Source organism: Aspergillus nidulans, chromosome II, assembly GCF_000011425.1.
Source record: "Aspergillus nidulans FGSC A4 chromosome II".
Lineage (NCBI taxonomy): Eukaryota > Fungi > Ascomycota > Eurotiomycetes > Eurotiales > Aspergillaceae > Aspergillus > Aspergillus nidulans.
In genome coordinates, this window is record NC_066258.1 from 1834616 (window position 1) to 1852588 (window position 17973).

Consider the following 17973-nt stretch of genomic DNA (forward strand, 5'->3'; position numbering starts at 1 on the left):
GGCTGCCTAATATGGTACAGTGCGGCCCCGCCAAGCCGATCCTCGTTTAGCCGATAATCTCGCTTAGCCGATATTTTTTTGTGGGATGAATTCCATCCTATATAATCATACCTCGCTTTACTATGTAACCCCGATCCCCGATATATCGAGAACCATATTGTCTATCTGAAATCTCATTCTTATTGGATACTTCATCAATATATGGCTCCACCAAAGAAACTTTCTGACGTCCAGCGGAAGGCTCTAAGAGATTGGGTTCATAGCCAGTCTCCTCGTCCAACACAGAAGGCCTGTATAGCATGGTTTCAATCTCGCTATAATCACCGCTTGAGCCAGTCTACTGTCTCTGATATCCTCAGTCAACAATATTAATACCTTGACTCTGAATGCAATCCATCCTCAGCAACCCGCAAGGGCATTGGCCAGTGGCAAGACCTTGAAGCTATCCTTTATGAATGGCATCATATACTTGATTGCAAAGGGGCATATATCACTGGCGATATCCTTATTGAAAAAGCACGTCAAATTTGGAGTTCTCTGCCTCAATATCGTGATCAGCCCCTACCTGCATTTAGTAGTGGTTGGCTACATCAATTCAAAACACGCTATAATATCAAGCAGCGGACATACCACGGGGAAGCTGGCTCAGTACAAGAAGAGGCTGAGAAAGAGATGAAGGCAATACATATATTTGCTGGCAAATATAATGAGGAGGATATTTATAATATGGATGAAACTGGGCTTTTCTGGCGTATGCTGCCTTCACAGAGTCTATCTTCCATTAATAGGCCAGGAATCAGGAAGGATAAGAGTCGGATATCTATAATATGCTGTGTTAATGCCTCCGGATCTGATCGATTACCACTCTGGGTAATTGGAAATGCACGTACGCCACGAGCTCTTCGCAATATCAATATCTCAGCAATCGGGATTCGGTGGCAATGGAACAAAAAAGCCTGGATGAACCAAATTATCATGCGAGAATGGCTCCTGGACTTCTATCAACATATTGGCCAGCGATCAGTCCTTCTTGCAATGGACAACCTCCCTGCACATCTTTCTGGCCTAGAGCTGGCACCACCACCTCCCAATGTACGCATCTGCTGGCTCCCAAAGAATTCAACAAGCCGGTTCCAACCTCTTGATCAGGGGATTATCCAGAACCTGAAGATCTATTATCGGAAACAGTGGTTAAGATATATGCTTTCTTACTATGAAAGGAACCTGGATCCGCTGCAATCTGTAACAATTCTAGATTGCATACAATGGCTTGTACGGGCCTGGCATCATGATGTCCAAAGCTCAACTATCCTAGCCTGCTTTTATAAGAGCACGCTAGTCCAGGATCCTATAGAGCTTCCAGTTGAAGCACCTGATCTAAGGCTACTTTATACGCAGGTACAGCAATCTGGTAGGCTATCAGACTGCATGGATATCTCCTTCTTTCTCAACCCTGCAGAAGAGTCTCCAGAGCCAATTAGCTCTGGGAATGAGATATCCTCAGATACATTACTTGAGCAACTAATTGCTGAGGCTTCTGGAAATGCAGATATATATCCTAATAATCTGGATGATGATTCAGGCGAGCCAGCCCCTCTTCCAAAGCCTCAGGATGCTCTTGATGCTGTACGACTTCTAATCTCTTATATGGAGGGTCAGGATACGTCCAAAACACCTATTCTTAGATCTCTTGAGCGGTTAGAGCGAGATATAGAGGGTGAAATTATCACGGCGAAGGCTCAGGGTACCTTAGATAGTTGGCTTAGTAATGCTAGATAATGACAAAAACTTCATCTTGGCGATAACCTCGTTTAGGCGATATTTTTTGCTGGGATGACTTGTATCGACTAAACGGGGCCGCACTGTATGGCATCCTTCATCAAATATGCAGGACGGTATAAACTTGTGCATTACCTCTCAGCGTTTTCCACTCTCAACGGGCCGCAGCCCAGCTGAAGCCCAGATCTCCTCTCCTTGCAGGTGACGGGTCCCAGCCTCAACGACTGCGAGAATAACCTGCAGATGACGCTTATCTACCTCTTTAATGTTAATTTCTCCGAGACAAGCCTGTATCAAAGAAAACCTGTATATTGGACAGTAATAATAATCACAAGAGCTGCTAGAGGTGCTGATAGGACGGATAATAAGTGGGAAGGCAGGGGAATTTGAACTTGATATTCTGAGAAGCGCCGAATTCTCTTTCGCCTGTACGCACTCGTAAAACCACCTTCAAACTCCAATGCTTACGCAAGAGCTGAAAAGAGAAGCTCGGACGAGATGGGATAAAATGCCCAAGGATTCCAAAAAAAGACTGAAACACACTCGATCGGTATAAATGAAAATTGCCAAAGGAGAGGTATAAGCGGGCAAGGTCATGAATTTCGTTGCATATAAATAAATGGTCATGGGCGAAAGTCTTAAGCTGCGTCAACATAATTCCTAAAGGCACTGAGTTAGCAAGCAGTCCAGCCATTTCAGAGCAAGGTATCTTACGCAGGGAATATGCCGACGCGGTCACCGATCCGCCCAGTCCACCAATCCTCCTTCTTTTCGGTGCGTTTGATGATTGTGATAATCTCCCCCTTCTTGAAACCCAAGTCACCGTCCTGATCCGCGTCGAATGTGTACAGCGCAATGGCCTGGTCCTCGCGTAACGGAGCGGCCTGCCCAGTGCGCTGTCCGAAAACGGGCTTGGGTGCTGTAGGACGACTGGGTTTGCGGTCAGAGTACACATAATCATCATCATAGGTGTTGCTCCGCTGTCTATTGTAGGTATCAAAGGTGTCGTTGCGGCTGCTAAATCGGGCGGTGGAGGAACGACTCAAGCCTCCAGCAGGACGATCATATATATCGTCAGCCCACGTCGTTGCACGGCGCGGCCGGTCGTGGTATTCGTAGTCATCTGAAGGTCCATGGTATCCTGTCCGATCACGTCTGATCCCCTCGCCATATGCCTCTCCCCTGCGACCCTCCCAGACCACATCATCATGACGATCATCGTAGACGGGGATATCGTTGTACATAGAGTCGCCGTTTGTGCGCACGCCGTAGAAAGCGCGGGAGTTCAGCACACGCATTAGAGGTTCGGCGGCGGGTGGAGGCGGGATAGTACCACTGAGGAGCTGGCGAGCAGATACTCGGCTATTGTAGAGTCTCTCATTGGCGTCCCTACGTTCGACCAGCATGCTTCCTTCTAAGCTGACACCGGCGAAAAGTCCCTTGGTTTTGGAATATGAGAATACAGCGGCCACACCCTTCGTACTAGCAGCACCAGCGGCTTCAGCGTTTCGACCAACCGGCCCAGCGGCAATCGAAACATTACCTCCTAGCGTAAGGGTTCCGGCTTGAGAGAATGTGCGGACGGCGGCAGCATCGTTCAAGATGAAGACGAAATCGGTCAACTCAAATCCAATCTGACCTCCAAATCCAGCACCTGCGGTTGCGATCGCGGACGGCGCGGACCATGATCCATCAGCTAGTCGAGCAACGACGATACCCGAACCAAATCGACCGGAACCCAAAAACCCTGCTTTCAGGACGGTCAAAATGGCAAGACCCTAGAAGCCAAGCAATCAGCCATAATTCAGCTATCAGCTTCACCGAGTATCCTTTGCGTACCTTAGCACCAGCTAATACCTCAGGGGGGATGACCTTGTCAGGCCCGAATGCTTGCCGCGGGTCAACAAAAGATGCTAGGATTTTGCCAGCCTTTTTGCATTCGCCTACCGAGAGAAATTGAGGATTAGCAGTCAGCTCACGCCCAAGTTGTCGCCTGTGGGTAACTGCGGGGAAATCTGGAGGCGACGAGGACTTACTCGATAGCGACGAAGGGAGAGGGTTGTGAATTCCAAGAGGCATCTTGCGCACGCTCGCCGGGTTCTTGAGGGAATGGTTGTTGTAAAGAGGCGAGGAAGGCTGGGGAGAGTTTCGAACGTTGTCGAAACTGTAATATTATGTTCGACGTTAGGCCTTGCCAAATGGGAGGGCCTAGAAGTGGAGCTAAGAATGGATGCTAGGCTGAGCCGCTGATTTCCCCGTTCAGTACTGCGCTTCACAGGGGGAACTATAGACAGATGGCGATACAGTCTTCAAGCAGCTATGCTTAAGGATAGCAACTACGAAGTGGTGTCCATAAGCTTCTCGTAAAATCGGGTAGATGGCCCAGATTGTGGCTGAGTCGTTCGGTTCGGCACTTGGCTAACTCCGTTACATCATCTTTGGGCGGGCGCGGCATGTGGTACAGAATACAGATTAATCTAGTCCCATATTGAAATAGCGTAACGATATGCTCTGTTGCAGTATGCTGGTCACCCACTGAGACCAAGGCTCATGTTGGTCCCGAATGTGTGTCAAGCTTGTCCATTTGGAGGCCTGAGGCTTAAACGCATCGCACCGCCACAAGACCGCGGCGATCGCCCAAACTTCCGTCGGACTTGCTAGCTGCTCTGGTTCCTAACCTGAACTGACGCGCCAGCCTCCTGGCCTCATGGCGGTGTAGGGTGTACTCCAAGTTCAGCAATGATCTCAGAGGGCCTTAGAATTCGCTTCTTCAAGTGCTTCTTTATTTGTTCAGATGGCTACAGGTTGGAGCTCTCTTTTGTTGAGGCGTCCACGAAAGAACAAAGATACTGACACCATCTAGTGCGAATTTGTGTTTGCGGGGATGAGGGAACTGGAAAGTCCAGCCTTATTACCTCCCTCGTAAAAGGCGTGTTTGTGACGAACAAGATCCAGCCCATTCTGCCACAGATCACTATCCCTCCTACCATTGGAACCCCCGAGAATGTTACAACGACAACGGTGGTCGATACCTCTGCTGTGCCGCAAGAACGGAGCAACTTGGCTAGAGAAATTCGGAAATCGAACGTGATATTGCTTGTCTATTCTGATCACTATAGCTATGAGAGGGTTGCGCTTTTCTGGCTGCCCTATTTCCGCTCTCTCGGCGTGAATGTGCCTGTCGTGCTGTGTGCCAACAAGTCCGATCTTGCTGCCGATCATACCGAGACGCAAGTCATCGAGGACGAGATGTTGCCGTTGATGTCAGAGTTCAAGGAAATCGATTCATGCATTCGGACCAGTGCCCGAGAACATCGTAATGTCAACGAGGCCTTTTTCCTTTGCCAGAAAGCGGTCACACACCCTATCGCACCCCTATTCGATGCAAAGGAATCAGCCTTAAAACCGGCGGCTGTCGCCGCGTTACAACGCATCTTCTACCTCAGTGATAAAGACCGGGACGGTTATCTCTCAGATAAAGAGATAAAGGATTTTCAGATGAGGTGTTTTGAGAAACCTCTGAGCGAAGAAGACTTGGTCCATATAAAAGAGACAATTCAGAAAACACATCCTGACTCTGTGACGCCGTCCGGGATAGATTGCCGGGGATTTATTCATCTGAACAAGATGTATGCCGAGAAAGGACGCCATGAAACAGTTTGGATCATACTTCGCGCATTTCAGTACACCGATAGCCTTTCGTTGCAAGAGAGCTATCTCCACCCAAAGTTTGAGGTGCCTCCGTTTGCATCAGCGGAATTGTCTCCTGAGGGCTATCGGTTCTTTGTCAACCTTTTCCTTCTCTCAGACAAAGACAATGATGGTGGACTCAACGATGCCGAGTTAGCATCATTGTTCGCACCCACCCCTGGATTGCCGCCCTCTTGGGCTGACGGCTCATTTCCTTCATGCACTGTCAGAAACGAGGCTGGCCATGTCACTCTTCAGGGCTGGCTAGCACAGTGGAGTATGACAACCTTTACTTCTCCCAAGACGACTCTGGAATATCTAGCGTACTTGGGATTCGAGTCTTCAGATCGGAGCAACCCCTCCACGACCGCGGCTCTTAAGGTAACACGACCCCGTAAGCGGAGAAAACGTCCAGGACGCGTCGGTCGCAATGTCGTCCTTGGCCACATAGTCGGAGCTCCGGGGTCTGGCAAATCTGCCCTTCTCGATGCTTTTCTGTCCCGCGGATTTAGTACCACTTATCACCCCACAATTCAACCGCGTACCGCAGTCAACACGGTTGAGCTTCCAGGCGGAAAACAATGTTACCTGATCATGGATGAGCTCGGCGAGTTAGAACCTGCGATTCTTGAAAATCAAGCGAAGCTACTCGATCAGTGTGATGTGATCGTATACACATATGACTCGTCAGACCCCGATTCATTCGCATATATACCCGCTCTCAGGGCGAAGTATCCACACCTGGAGGAGCTTCCGAGTGTGTACATCGCACTCAAGGCTGACCTAGACCGTACAACCCAGCGCGCTGAACATCAGCCTCATGAATACACAGCTCTATTGAATATGCCTGGTCCGCCGCTTCATGTGAGCGTTACCTGGAGTTCCATTCAAGAGGTGTTTGTGCACATCGCAGAAGCCGCAATGGAACCGAGTACAGCATTCCCTCGGAGCGAGGAAGACGTCGAGGGCAAATGGATGTCGTGGGGAATTGCTCTCGGAGCTGTGGTTTGTGCGGGAGCTGCTGCTGTTATGATCTGGCGACGAGTCAGTGGTAGTGGAGTCTGACGCCTGGTTGAGGGCGTCCATGCTGTAATGATGGAACTCGATACCCCTGAAATCCTTTATTGCGTTGCTTTGGATAGATTTATTGCGAATACCGAGCAATGTATATGAAATCTTCGCAATGTGTTGAGCTACAGGCACTTTGTCGAATAGACAGCCATTAAGGTTAAGAACCTGACACAGGCGTCCACTTTGTCACTCCAGAATGGAATATTAAGTCTAAAATGGCAAATGTGAAGCACGAGCCTCTATGTATAGTTTCCTGGCATGTCAGTGCATGTATGTACTATGTCGGCGCCATCGGTAGCTTGCCCCACGCAGAAGTTCCACCAACCAGCCACACCAAGTTCCCCGGAATTCCACACTGCCGCTGCCCGTTGGCTTGGAAGTCGATAGACTCCTCTCCCCTTCCTGTGAACTTGAACGCCTTTTGTCTTTAACGCCATCTCACTACTTCATCTACAATCTGAATGTCTCCGGCATTGCACGTGTCGTCTGTGAATCCATTTCTGGTTAGCTCACTCTTATTTCCTTGCGTGCCGTCTCTCAAACAGTCGGCGAACTCGAACAAACCGCGGCCGCCATCCGCGCTCCGCCTCCCGTTCTTCAATAGCCCAGCTGAACGCTGTCGCATTGCTGTCGTCGAGTACGGCAGATATTCGCTAGAGAATAGCGGACATAGCGGCATATGAGAAAGTGTGCCCCTAGGCAGTTACAGACAGCCTAGCGACTCCACTCTATATACTCTACGCAACTCTCAACGCCTATCACGCCACGATGTTGTAAGTACTGGTAGTTCAGATTGCTTATCTTGCAGCCACTTTGGCCCCATGCCGAATCGCGAATTCTCAGCGTTACAGAGCATGTGCTTGTTGGGATGGTCGCCGTTTATTGGGGTCCCTGCAGCTCTTGTCTTCCTGTCTGCTGACTTTGTGCTCTGTGCTTATAGCGTCCTACCCCCACCTCCCCCTCGCTATACCGTCCCGGTAGCGTATGCGGCTGGAGCATCGAATGGTATGGCAGTTCCCATAGTGGAAACAAATAATATAATCACCCATCCGGAGAAGGGCTGCCCGCTTCAAGTCGGAGAAGGTACGTCTGTTTTTGCGACAATCACAGATTCACTATCGCAGTGGTCCCCGTGCGGCTGCGTGAGTCCACTCGCATCTCTAGGGTTTCTTGCTGACTTCTCGGTACGTGTCCAGGGACATACCAACTACAGGACGACCTGCATCTAGCTACCCCTCCCCCGCATCCCTCTGAAGCGCCGATCATAAACCCGAATCCACTCGCTACCGTCCCTAATCCTCCGACGTCCGGCGTCAAGTTATCATTGATTAGCCTTGGACTTCGAAATAAGACCGCTTTCCCGTCGAAAGTGCAAGTCACTGCACGACCATTCGGAGATGGAAATAGTGCTTTGGCGGCTGCCCCTGTCAAGGACCCCTCCAAGAAGCGAAAACCCAAGAACAACATCATCAAGAGCAGTTCATCGTTTGTATCTCGGGTTATTATCCATGAGGCAACGACGAAGCGCTTAAATGACCGAGATCCAGAAGGACTGTTCGCGTTTGCGAACATCAATCGCGCGTTTCAATGGCTGGACCTCAGTTCAAAGCATAAAGACGAACCATTGTCGAAGATTCTTTTCACCAAGGCACATATGATAAGCCACGATGTCAATGAAATAACCAAAAGCTCGGCGCATATTGATGTGATCATGGGATCATCGGCCGGAGACATCTTTTGGTATGAGCCCATATCTCAGAAGTACGCGCGGATCAACAAGAACGGAATTATCAATAGTTCTCCAGTAACACATATTAAATGGATCCCGGGTTCAGAAAACTTCTTCATAGCGGCTCATGAAAATGGGCAGTTAGTGGTGTACGACAAGGAGAAGGAAGATGCTCTTTTTATCCCAGAACTGCCCGAACAATCAGCAGAATCTGTGAAACCATCTCGCTGGTCACTGCAGGTATTGAAATCAGTCAACTCTAAAAACCAGAAGGCCAATCCGGTCGCGGTCTGGAGGTTAGCCAACCAGAAGATAACTCAATTTGCTTTTTCCCCGGACCACAGACATCTAGCTGTAGTCTTGGAAGATGGGACGTTACGGCTGATGGACTATCTTCAGGAAGAGTAATCTACCCTGTGCTACGGTTTATAGCAGAAGCTAATAGAACATACAGAGTCTTGGATGTTTTCCGAAGTTACTATGGCGGGTTTACTTGCGTTTGTTGGTCTCCAGACGGAAAGTATATTGTCACTGGTGGCCAAGATGACTTGGTAACAATATGGTCTCTACCGGAGCGCAAGATCATTGCACGGTGTCAAGGCCACGACTCGTGGGTTTCTGCCGTCGCGTTTGACCCCTGGCGATGTGATGAGCGGACATACAGAATTGGCAGCGTCGGTGATGATTGTAACCTACTGCTTTGGGACTTTAGCGTGGGTATGCTGCACCGCCCAAAAGTGGTATGTCACCAGAGTTGCAGCCTCCGGAACGAAGTTGGTTATCTAACTTCACCATTTGATATAGCATCATCAAACCAGCGCTCGCCATCGAACAAGCCTAATTGCGCCAAGCTCACAACAACCAAACCGCCATAGAGCTGATAGCTCGGGAAACCGAATGAGGTCGGATTCTCAGCGAACCGCCGCGGACAGCGAGTCTGCTCCCGATCAACCTGTTCAACATCCCGTCGAGTCCAGAGCACGCACGGCATTATTGCCGCCGATTATGGTTTGTTCTTCTCGTCTGTAGTTGCTACGTAAAGGAACTAACATTGTTCTAGTCCAAAGCTGTCGGTGAAGACCCGATCTGTTGGCTCGGCTTCCAAGAGGATACAATCATGACATCTTCTCTAGAAGGTATGTGAATTTATTTTGGTAGTTGCCATTACTGCTAATGAAGGCATTTGAAAGGCCACATTCGTACTTGGGATCGTCCTCGAGAAAATATCAGTGACAACTATGGGGATCAGAAGTCGTCCGAGACCCTCGGAACCGGTAAGGAAGCAGGCCACCCGGCATCGTCTATGGGATCACTTTGAAAGTTACCATTTGAAACATACCATTCGAAATGTCAGCGATCAAATGCGATCATGCACACATCTGTTTAGATCATACCCATTCTAGCGCCTGTAGGCTGTGTCTGGATATATGAATTCGTTCCTTTCTGTCACCGGACCTATATAGAGGACTAAACATGGTGACAGAACTACTGAGAAGATTATACTGTAAGTCAATCGAAAAGTTATCCAATCAGCTTCCATTCCAGTCCCCAGTAAGTAAGAAAGTTGCAATAGATGCGAGTAATGGTTGGTATACCCTCGTCCCGGAACATTGTTGTGCCGATTCCTGGACGCGGCGTGGCATCAACTATCGAACTGCAGTGTACGGACAGCTTTCAATCGGACCCAGCTATAAAGACCCTCGGCCACCCACCACACCAAATACCTCTCAACAATGGGGTCTTCCCGACTAGCGATGAGGTCGGCCCTCGGGCTATTCTTCCTTCTTTTTGTGCAAATATCTTTGGCGCTCAAGTTCGATATCGCTGCTGGAAAGGGCGAACGATGTATTCGCAACTTCGTCCTGAAAGACCAGCTTGTCGTTGTTACTGCCATCGTGAGCGGCGAGAGGGGGGATGGTCAGATGGTCAACATGCATGTATGTGGGATTTCAACTTTAGCGATAGTTACCAGCATCGGGACTCGGATGCGAATCTCAGCTTCGATGCAATTACGTCGGCCTCTGTAACGGTGCTAACGATCGTTCTGTAAAAGATCAAGGATTCAATGGGCAACGACCACGGAAGACCGAAGGATGTGATCGGTGAGACTCGTCAGGCGTTCACATCTGCTGGAGACACTACCTTTGACGTTTGCTTCGAGAATACGCTGGTTTCCCGCCGTACGTTCAGTCTCCCAGGTCCATATGCCCGGAGCGTTTACAGTGCTAAAATAGGCCGAACTAGGTGGAATCTCGAACCCGCACCGATCGATTGAGCTGGACGTCGACATCGGTGCCGACGCTCGTGACTGGTCAAACATTCAGGCCCAGGAGAAGCTCAAGCCGATTGAGACCGACCTTCGCCGCATTGAAGAGATCGTCGCTGAAGTTGTTAGTGAGATGGAATACCTCCGCGCTCGTGAGCAGAAGCTGCGGGACACCAATGAGAGCACGAACGAGCGTGTGAAGTGGTTCGCTTTCGGCACAATGGGCATGCTGGTCGGACTCGGTGTCTGGCAGGTTATTTACCTGCGGGCTTACTTCCGGTGCGTCTTCTCAGGCTGCGAATGTGGTAGTTTGTTAGCAACTGACATTATTCTCTAGATCTAAGCACCTTATTTAGTCTTCTTTTAGCGTCCTTTTCTGGTAGGAGACAGGCGCCAAATGTGGTTTCTATATCTTATGACAAACACGAAGTCTCAATGCATTTGCTGCGTGCAGCTTGTGCCGCCTCGGATATTCTATGGTATACTGTTCAACACTTATGACTATTATTATGACACAATACATGAAAATTGTAGGTCGTTTCCAGTTGACAGCCCTCTTGGTCTCAGGAATAGTAAAACGTAGCTGCATCTAATCGAATGCCTACGCATATTGCTCCAGTCTTCATACCCCTTCAAACCATCGACAGAGCATAGATTCAAAATTATTATGGGCTGGGGAGATGTTTTGGAATTCGTCTTTTTTATTTGGTTGTTAATGCTGCAAACACGGCAAACTGTACCGCACTGGTGCCTCGGATGATGTCAATCCCGCATAATTGTCTAGCTCGACTCCGTAGCTCGACTTTCCAATCCAACTTCATACTTTCTATTCTGCTAATTGTCACTTATTCTGAAATATTGAACTATAATGTCCACAATTCGGTTGGTCCACCGCCTTGTGCGGCCGCCAATGTCGCATCTCTCATCCACGAGATCCGCGGCTCGTTCATTTAGTGCGGCATTTCACCCGCAAGCCAACAAGGATAGTGATCGAGCTCACTCGACTACACCGCAGCACCGGGTGAACCAAACGGACAAGCCTCCCAATCCAGCTGTGCCGAGTACGACCTCAACATTGACCAAGGATTTCCCCAAAGCTGGAGAGAAGAATCCTCCACCAGATCTCCTAAACTCAGCCGATCCGAACTACAAGCCTGTGGATACTTACCCCGGGAAAGTTGAACACTACACGGGAGGCAGACAGCAGCATGGAGCGCAGAAGCCAGAACTTGAGGTTGGTGAGATGGAGGGCATCACGTTCAAGGTTGAGCCACTGAGGCGGGTTGGGGAGGATATATCAACCATGAGGGCTCGCCTGCTGTGTTAGTTAATCTCTGGCCCTCTTTGTCTTTCTTACCGGACGTCGTTTAAGACGGAAGCTAACTTACTTGCCGGAACTCAGACCAGAGTCGGAAGCGAGGTATTCTCGAGTCCGACCTGCTGTTGTCTACTTTTGCCGACGTTTATTTAGCCGACATGAACAAGGAGCAGCTGCAAGAATACGATCGGTTCCTTGACGAGAATGACTGGGACATCTACTACTGGGCGACCCAGGATCCCCCGGCTGAGGGCGGCGCTAAATCAGACGTTTCCAAGGACACCCCAACCGAAACATGGCAACGCACCGGGGCCAAAAGTGGCGAGTGGGCGCAAACAGTTGGTGCCTTTAAGGCTGCGTACCGGCCAGTACCGTCGCGATGGGCGGACTCTGATATCCTGAGACTATTGAGACAGCATGTTCGGGATAACAGTGCCAATGGTTTCCATGCGGCAAAGAACAGGAAGACGGGCGGAGGTGGCTTGAACAGAATGCCTAACATCCAGATCTTCAACAACTGAACGGCCCAGTTATCAAGAGCTAGCGCTTGAGCTTGATCTTTGTACAATATGGTTTCCTGTTTTGTTTCTGGGGGGAATATATATGGGCGCTTCAAGAATGCTGCATAGAACAGAATTTACAATTAAAACAAATATATAAGACGTACCAAAAGCAAGCTTACTTATACCGTCCATCTGCTTCATACAAAGTATAATCAATAAGAGATAGTATATATAGTCACGTGACTCGCTTAGCTTTAGGGTTCGTGGCCCACACAGTCAGCGGCTGCGGTAAGCTAGGGCTCTCCTCCATCTTCGAACGCCGTGATTTTATCTCCAGCGCAGAGTCTACGACAATTGCTCCGCCCGCGTTCATTCTCCTCCCTCCTCTCGCGGCCCCCTTCCATCGTCCTCCCAGACTCCGATCATGGCTGAGCAGCTGGTCCTTCGCGGCACCCTTGAGGGTCACAATGGCTGGGTTACTTCCCTGGCTACCTCTCTGGAGAAGTAAGGGCACCGATTTGCATGGATAAAATACGTATATGGAACTACATGCGAATCCGTGTGTATATCCATATACGTATCGCATAGATTTTTTTGTGCTGGTTGAAAATGGACAATGGTTCTGACTTGAGATTTTTATTGATAGCCCCAACATGCTGCTCTCTGGCAGTCGCGACAAGACCCTGATCATCTGGAACCTGACCCGCGACGAGCAGGCCTACGGTTACCCCAAGCGCAGCCTTGAGGGTCACTCTCACATCGTCTCCGACTGTGTATGCCTCCGATCCCCTATTCCCCGAAATTCGAGGCCCAAAGAATGTGCAAAGAGCGGGGTTCAGACGGAAGGGTTATATGACAATCAGAATCAGTTTGACTGATGAGTGTGCTTGGACGTATAGGTGATCTCCTCCGACGGTGCCTACGCTCTGTCCGCCTCTTGGGACAAGTCCCTCCGCCTCTGGGAGCTTTCCTCCGGCCAGACCACCCGGACGTTCGTTGGTCACACCAACGACGTTCTCTCCGTTTCCTTCTCCGCCGACAACCGCCAGATCGTTTCCGGCTCCCGTGACCGCACCATCAAGCTCTGGAACACTCTTGGAGACTGCAAGTACACCATCACCGACAAGGGCCACACCGAGTGGGTTTCGTGCGTGCGCTTCAGCCCCAACCCCCAGAACCCTGTCATCGTCTCCGCTGGCTGGGACAAACTCGTCAAGGTACGTCCTCTTTACATGTTCTCTCGCTTGCTGCACGCACTTGGTCCTATGATGTTTGCATTTTACACGTATTTGCTACTTCAGAGCCTTACGGCCATGAGACAAAAAATCACCATATGCCTGATGGACACGCCAACCCCGTTTGCTTATTTCTTTTACTGCTATAATCCTGATTATAAGTCATGAGGGCTGCAACTAACAAAACAAAAAGGTTTGGGAACTCGCTTCCTGCCGCCTCCAGACCGACCACATCGGTCACACTGGCTACATCAACACCGTCACCATTTCCCCCGATGGATCCCTCTGTGCCTCCGGTGGTAAGGACGGTGTCACTATGCTCTGGGATCTCAACGAGTCCAAGCACCTCTACTCTCTCCACGCCGGTGATGAGATTCACGCCCTTGTCTTCTCCCCCAACCGCTACTGGCTCTGCGCTGCTACCAGCAGCAGCATCACCATCTTCGACCTCGAGAAGAAGAGCAAGGTCGACGAGCTCAAGCCCGAGTACATTGAGAAGGGCAAGAAGAGCCGCGAGCCCGAGTGTGTTTCTCTCGCCTGGTCCGCTGATGGCCAGACTCTTTTCGCTGGTTACACTGACAACAAGATCCGCGCTTGGGGTGTCATGTCGAGGGCGTAGATTGTGAGCATAGAGAGGAAATGACAAAATAATTGTGAAGGACTTGAGAGCGAATGGGTTGAATTTGGCAGACGAACCAAAATAAAGCCTCCTAAAGCTTTTGTTTGATATCAAATCTTCTTTTATCATCTTCATCACCTCCTTATCCCCATTCTTCCCTGGGACCCTTCCATACTCAAAAATCGGGCAGGCATTTGGTTGGGATTGTATGAGCCATGAGCAATGAAGCACTCTTCGCGAATATTCGTGTAAAAGACCCGTTGGGGGTCGTTCGAAATTACTTCTCTCTACGTTCCCTGATTTACTCCGCTCAGAACATAGCGTCTGGCAATTGTGGAGGATATCCCCCGGTCTGATAATTTCGTAAAGGCTCCTGCATTCCGCCGTTAAGGCCCTAGATCGTCGTGGCAGTGACATCCAAACAATGTTGGATTCATTGTGTACGAAATATGATATGATTGGCGACATGCTCATTGATGCCTTTAAACGGTTGGCTTCTACACAATTACATATTCCTCTGGTCTGGATATGGGATATATATTATTGTACAAGCCTACTCAGTACAACAGCCAGCGAAGAGCCACTAGAAGGCTAGCCATACCTTTCTTTATCTCTTCGATACTCTTTCCACAGCTGCTCTTAAATCATCAACCACCTCCTCATGTCGTGGGTCAACCATTGTCGAGTGACTGGCATAAACCTTAGCAGTATCAATTGCTTCCCTGTAGTACTTTTCCGCCTCTTCCAGCTCGCCCTGCCGCTCAGCAAGCTGACCTAGGGTGTTCTTAACAGATATACACCCCAAGAGATATGACTCGTCTTTCTCATTGTCGGGAATCTTGTCCATTATTTTATTAGCAGTCATTGCCCATTCCCTGGCATGGCCAACTAGATGATTGCGCGCGGCATCGGGATCGTCCGCTCGAAGAGGCTTCAGCGATTGAACGTTGAGTGTGGACGCAATAATGCCTAGCAGGTAGAACTGAAAAGCGGTCGGTTTTGGGCCTTCATCTTCGCGGAGTAGTTCTAAAGCACGCAGGAAGACCGGGAGGGCCAAGTCGTGCTTGTCCAATTCTCCGTAAGTTTGGGCCAAATTGGTAAGAGCCATTGCAGCATCTCGCCGGGTCAACCACGGTGTTAGTTCATTTTCGGCGTTCGGGTTGGGGTTGCTGAGGGGAAGACCAGTGCTTTGTCGGTATTTGAGCTCGTTCATGCTCAGCTCAATGGCGGATTCGTGGGCAGCCTCGGATTTTTTAAGATCCTGGATGTGGTCGCTGGCGTAGAGTTGCCCAAGCTTTAGTGAGATCCCAACGGCTTTTTTCATAGCCTTGTCTTGCTGTTGTTGGTCGTATTCGTCCATTGCTTTCATCTGCTCGTACGTATCGATGAAATCGGGATTGTCAATCTCGAGTTTAATGTCTGTTTGAGCGTGCCTCTGTTTTGACTCATTCTCGAACTTCTTCTTGTGCTCATCTTGTGCTTTCTTCTGTTCCGCTGCTCTTTTCCGCCCGAATTCAACATACTGCAAAATCTCCTTTTTCGTATTTTCCAGCACCTTGACAGCCGGCACCACGTTCCCTGACCTTTCCAACATGTCCGCCACTTGCAGTTTTATCCCCAACACTTCGTCAGAGAACGGGTGCAAGCCTACTTGTGCCGCAGCCTTCAGAGCCTCTTTGTAATACTTCATCGCGGTTTGCGGTTGGAGAACCACATCTGTGTAGTATACTGCCTGGCGTAGAGGCTTTACAACCTCGGGGGGGAACTTGTGATACTGGGGCGCGTTGTGCGTCACCTCAATGTAGACGATGTATGCGAAAAACAATGTAGAGCCAACGACGCCAAGGATTGCGAATGGCAGAAGGACAGGGTACTTGCGCCATATACCCTTAGATGCTTGTCGTAGGCCGAGTCGGGTGCGCTGAAAGTAGGAGAGCGATCGCGTTTGTGGCGGGAAAGCAAGGACATGGCGGGGGAGGGCAGGAAATGGTGACCGAAATTGATTATATCGATTCGAAGGCTGTGGTTTAGGCAGGTGTTGCAATGGTCGCCGGTAGGAGAATGCGATAGTTCTTGATGGTAGTGTTGCGGGTGTCCGGGAGTTGCGAGGAAAGGCGCAGCTTGTGCGGCGCGCTGCTGCTGCGCTGAGCATCATTGCGGAAGCGAACTTTAACTTGCAAATATATATCGACTCATCAAGGGATCCAGCCGTTGTATTGAGGGATGGCGGCTTGGATTGTGCTCAATGGGTAAATGAGGTTAGAAGGGCGTGACTGAGGAGAGAATTTATACGAGCGGAGCCAATTGCTGATGACGTCCAAGGCATCCGAAACTCTGCCTACCATCCTCCTCAAGCATCTGATCTACTTTACTCTCAAAATCCCCGTCAATTTGTTCCTCGATATACTCGATATACCTCTTACTTCTGGAATAGCCTTCTAATAAATTCTATTCTGGTATATCATACTGATTTATCATCATGTGTGGTCGGTACGCCCTAGGCGTAGTATGTCCCCGGAAGCTCCGCAGGACCATCGACTAACCAAGCCAGCGAATGAGTTTCATCCGACGGCGCATGCAAGAACAAGGCATGTCAGTCGATGAAGCGCCCGAGGATGATGATATAAGATATACATACAACTTCGCACCGGGGAACGTCGGTGCCATTTATCGTGCTGACATCCCAGACCACAACAAGGGTGCCGAGCCTCACCCCGACCAGGAACAGACGGAGTCAACTGAACCCGCCTTATCGGAGACAGATAGTAGCCCTCCAGTCAATTACAAGCTTCAGGGTATGAAATGGAGCCTTGTCCCATTCTGGACGAAGCGGCTGCTGGATTATGGGACACTCATGCGGACTATCAATTGCCGAGATGACTCGCTGGTCGATGATCGCGGAATGTGGACATCTATGAAGCGGAAGAAGCGCTGTGTTGTTGTTTGTCAAGGGTACTATGAGTGGCTGAAGAAGGGGCCTGGAGGGAAGGATAGGATCCCGCATTATACCCGGCGCAAGGACGGAGATTTGATGTATTTCGCTGGACTCTGGGACTGCGTTACGTATGAGGGTGAGTACAAGTTTGGTCCAGGGATGAATTCGGGTTGACAAAGGCAGGATCCGAGGAGAAGCTTTATACGTTCACCATCATCACGACCTCAGCACGTCCATCGCTGAGCTGGCTTCATGACAGAATGCCGGTGATACTGGACCCAAAAACTGAGGCCTGGGATGCTTGGTTAGATCCTAAACGGACGAGTTGGTCAAAGGAGCTGCAGGCGGTCCTTAAGCCTTACGAAGGAGAGTTGGACTGCTATCAGGTTCCGAAAGAGGTTGGAAAAGTTGGGAACAACTCGCCGAATTTCATAGTACCAGTCGACAGTAAAGAAAATAAGAGCAACATTGCGAATTTTTTTCTGAATGCGAAGAGCAAGACCGAACTGACGAAGGATGAAGGCGAGGGAGTCCCTGCCGAGAAAAAAGATGATACCGCGCATTCTGTCTCAGGAGTCAAGAGGGAACATCCTCACAATGCGGATGCTGAAGCGGAAGAGGATCCAAAGAGACGCAAGACACTTTCACCTGATTCTTCCTCAAAACAGCCTTCGAAATCGGGTATTGCTACGAAACCAAAACAAATGCGCAGTGCAACGCATAACCAGAAGTCGCTGAAAAGGCCAGAGCCGAAAAAGACGACTACTGGTACACCGCGAATAACAAACTTCTTCTCTAAATAAAGAATAGGGCCACGACGGATTGATG

At 49.7% G+C, this 17973-nt stretch overlaps 8 protein-coding genes across 8 annotated transcripts, besides 1 other annotated feature; 6 read left to right on the forward strand and 2 right to left on the reverse strand.

Annotated features, from left to right (window-relative positions):
* Positions 1-17973: part of a sequence feature (contig 1.67 618..254221(-1)) that runs on past both edges of the window.
* ANIA_04168 (SYLF and SH3 domain-containing protein) lies at positions 2073-4094 on the reverse strand. Its single transcript, XM_050611310.1, has 4 exons — positions 3816-4094; positions 3619-3722; positions 2494-3557; positions 2073-2439 (listed from the first exon to the last, which is right to left on the reverse strand). The coding sequence occupies exons 1-4, from the start codon at positions 3856-3858 to the stop codon at positions 2418-2420; spliced, it is 1233 nt and encodes a 410-aa protein (XP_050467349.1). The 5' UTR covers positions 3859-4094; the 3' UTR covers positions 2073-2417.
* gem1 (ERMES complex Ca(2+)-binding regulatory GTPase GEM1) lies at positions 4286-6534 on the forward strand (the record flags this gene model as incomplete). The annotated part of the gene is made up of 2 exons (XM_656679.1): positions 4286-4298; positions 4643-6534. The coding sequence occupies 2 exons, from the start codon at positions 4286-4288 to the stop codon at positions 6532-6534; spliced, it is 1905 nt and encodes a 634-aa protein (XP_661771.1).
* On the forward strand, positions 7213-9587 carry ANIA_04166 (carbon catabolite repressor creC; the record flags this gene model as incomplete). The annotated part of the gene is made up of 7 exons (XM_050611311.1): positions 7213-7313; positions 7481-7623; positions 7737-8673; positions 8724-9009; positions 9074-9277; positions 9330-9405; positions 9460-9587. The coding sequence occupies exons 1-7, from the start codon at positions 7309-7311 to the stop codon at positions 9585-9587; spliced, it is 1779 nt and encodes a 592-aa protein (XP_050467350.1). The 5' UTR covers positions 7213-7308.
* ANIA_04165 (protein erv25) lies at positions 10003-10891 on the forward strand (the record flags this gene model as incomplete). Its single annotated transcript, XM_656677.1, has 4 exons — positions 10003-10206; positions 10323-10449; positions 10514-10814; positions 10873-10891. 4 exons carry the CDS (start codon positions 10003-10005, stop codon positions 10889-10891), a joined length of 651 nt encoding a protein of 216 aa, XP_661769.1.
* On the forward strand, positions 11400-12526 carry ANIA_04164 (succinate dehydrogenase assembly factor SDH5). The gene is made up of 2 exons (XM_656676.2): positions 11400-11857; positions 11938-12526. The coding sequence occupies exons 1-2, from the start codon at positions 11404-11406 to the stop codon at positions 12372-12374; spliced, it is 891 nt and encodes a 296-aa protein (XP_661768.1). The 5' UTR covers positions 11400-11403; the 3' UTR covers positions 12375-12526.
* On the forward strand, positions 12698-14486 carry cpcB (guanine nucleotide-binding protein subunit beta). Its single transcript, XM_656675.2, has 4 exons — positions 12698-12860; positions 13003-13129; positions 13256-13573; positions 13785-14486. The coding sequence occupies exons 1-4, from the start codon at positions 12781-12783 to the stop codon at positions 14208-14210; spliced, it is 951 nt and encodes a 316-aa protein (XP_661767.1). The 5' UTR covers positions 12698-12780; the 3' UTR covers positions 14211-14486.
* Positions 14725-16468, reverse strand: ANIA_04162 (TPR domain protein). The gene has a single exon (XM_656674.2). The coding sequence runs from the start codon at positions 16363-16365 to the stop codon at positions 14818-14820; it is 1548 nt and encodes a 515-aa protein (XP_661766.1). The 5' UTR covers positions 16366-16468; the 3' UTR covers positions 14725-14817.
* Positions 16690-17948, forward strand: ANIA_04161 (SOS response-associated peptidase; the record flags this gene model as incomplete). The annotated part of the gene is made up of 3 exons (XM_656673.1): positions 16690-16716; positions 16762-17281; positions 17329-17948. 3 exons carry the CDS (start codon positions 16690-16692, stop codon positions 17946-17948), a joined length of 1167 nt encoding a protein of 388 aa, XP_661765.1.

Excerpts from the sequence above, each read along its gene's own strand:
- ANIA_04168 (XM_050611310.1), bottom strand. The coding sequence starts at position 3,858 with ATGCCTCTTGGAATTCACAACCCTCTCCCTTCGTCGCTATCGA. Across the intron at positions 3,558-3,618 it reads AGGTATTAGCTGGTGCTAAG|GGTCTTGCCATTTTGACCGT; the intron begins GTACGCAAAGGA and ends CTTGGCTTCTAG. Across the intron at positions 2,440-2,493 it reads CGCGTCGGCATATTCCCTGC|GAATTATGTTGACGCAGCTT; the intron begins GTAAGATACCTT and ends CAGTGCCTTTAG.
- ANIA_04164 (XM_656676.2), top strand. The coding sequence starts at position 11,404 with ATGTCCACAATTCGGTTGGTCCACCGCCTTGTGCGGCCGCCAATGTCG. Across the intron at positions 11,858-11,937 it reads CATGAGGGCTCGCCTGCTGT|ACCAGAGTCGGAAGCGAGGT; the intron begins GTTAGTTAATCT and ends GCCGGAACTCAG.
- cpcB (XM_656675.2), top strand. The coding sequence starts at position 12,781 with ATGGCTGAGCAGCTGGTCCTTCGCGGCACCCTTGAGGGTCACAATGGC. Across the intron at positions 12,861-13,002 it reads CTGGCTACCTCTCTGGAGAA|CCCCAACATGCTGCTCTCTG; the intron begins GTAAGGGCACCG and ends TTTTATTGATAG. Across the intron at positions 13,574-13,784 it reads GCTGGGACAAACTCGTCAAG|GTTTGGGAACTCGCTTCCTG; the intron begins GTACGTCCTCTT and ends CAAAACAAAAAG.
- ANIA_04162 (XM_656674.2), bottom strand. The coding sequence starts at position 16,365 with ATGATGCTCAGCGCAGCAGCAGCGCGCCGCACAAGCTGCGCCTTTCCT.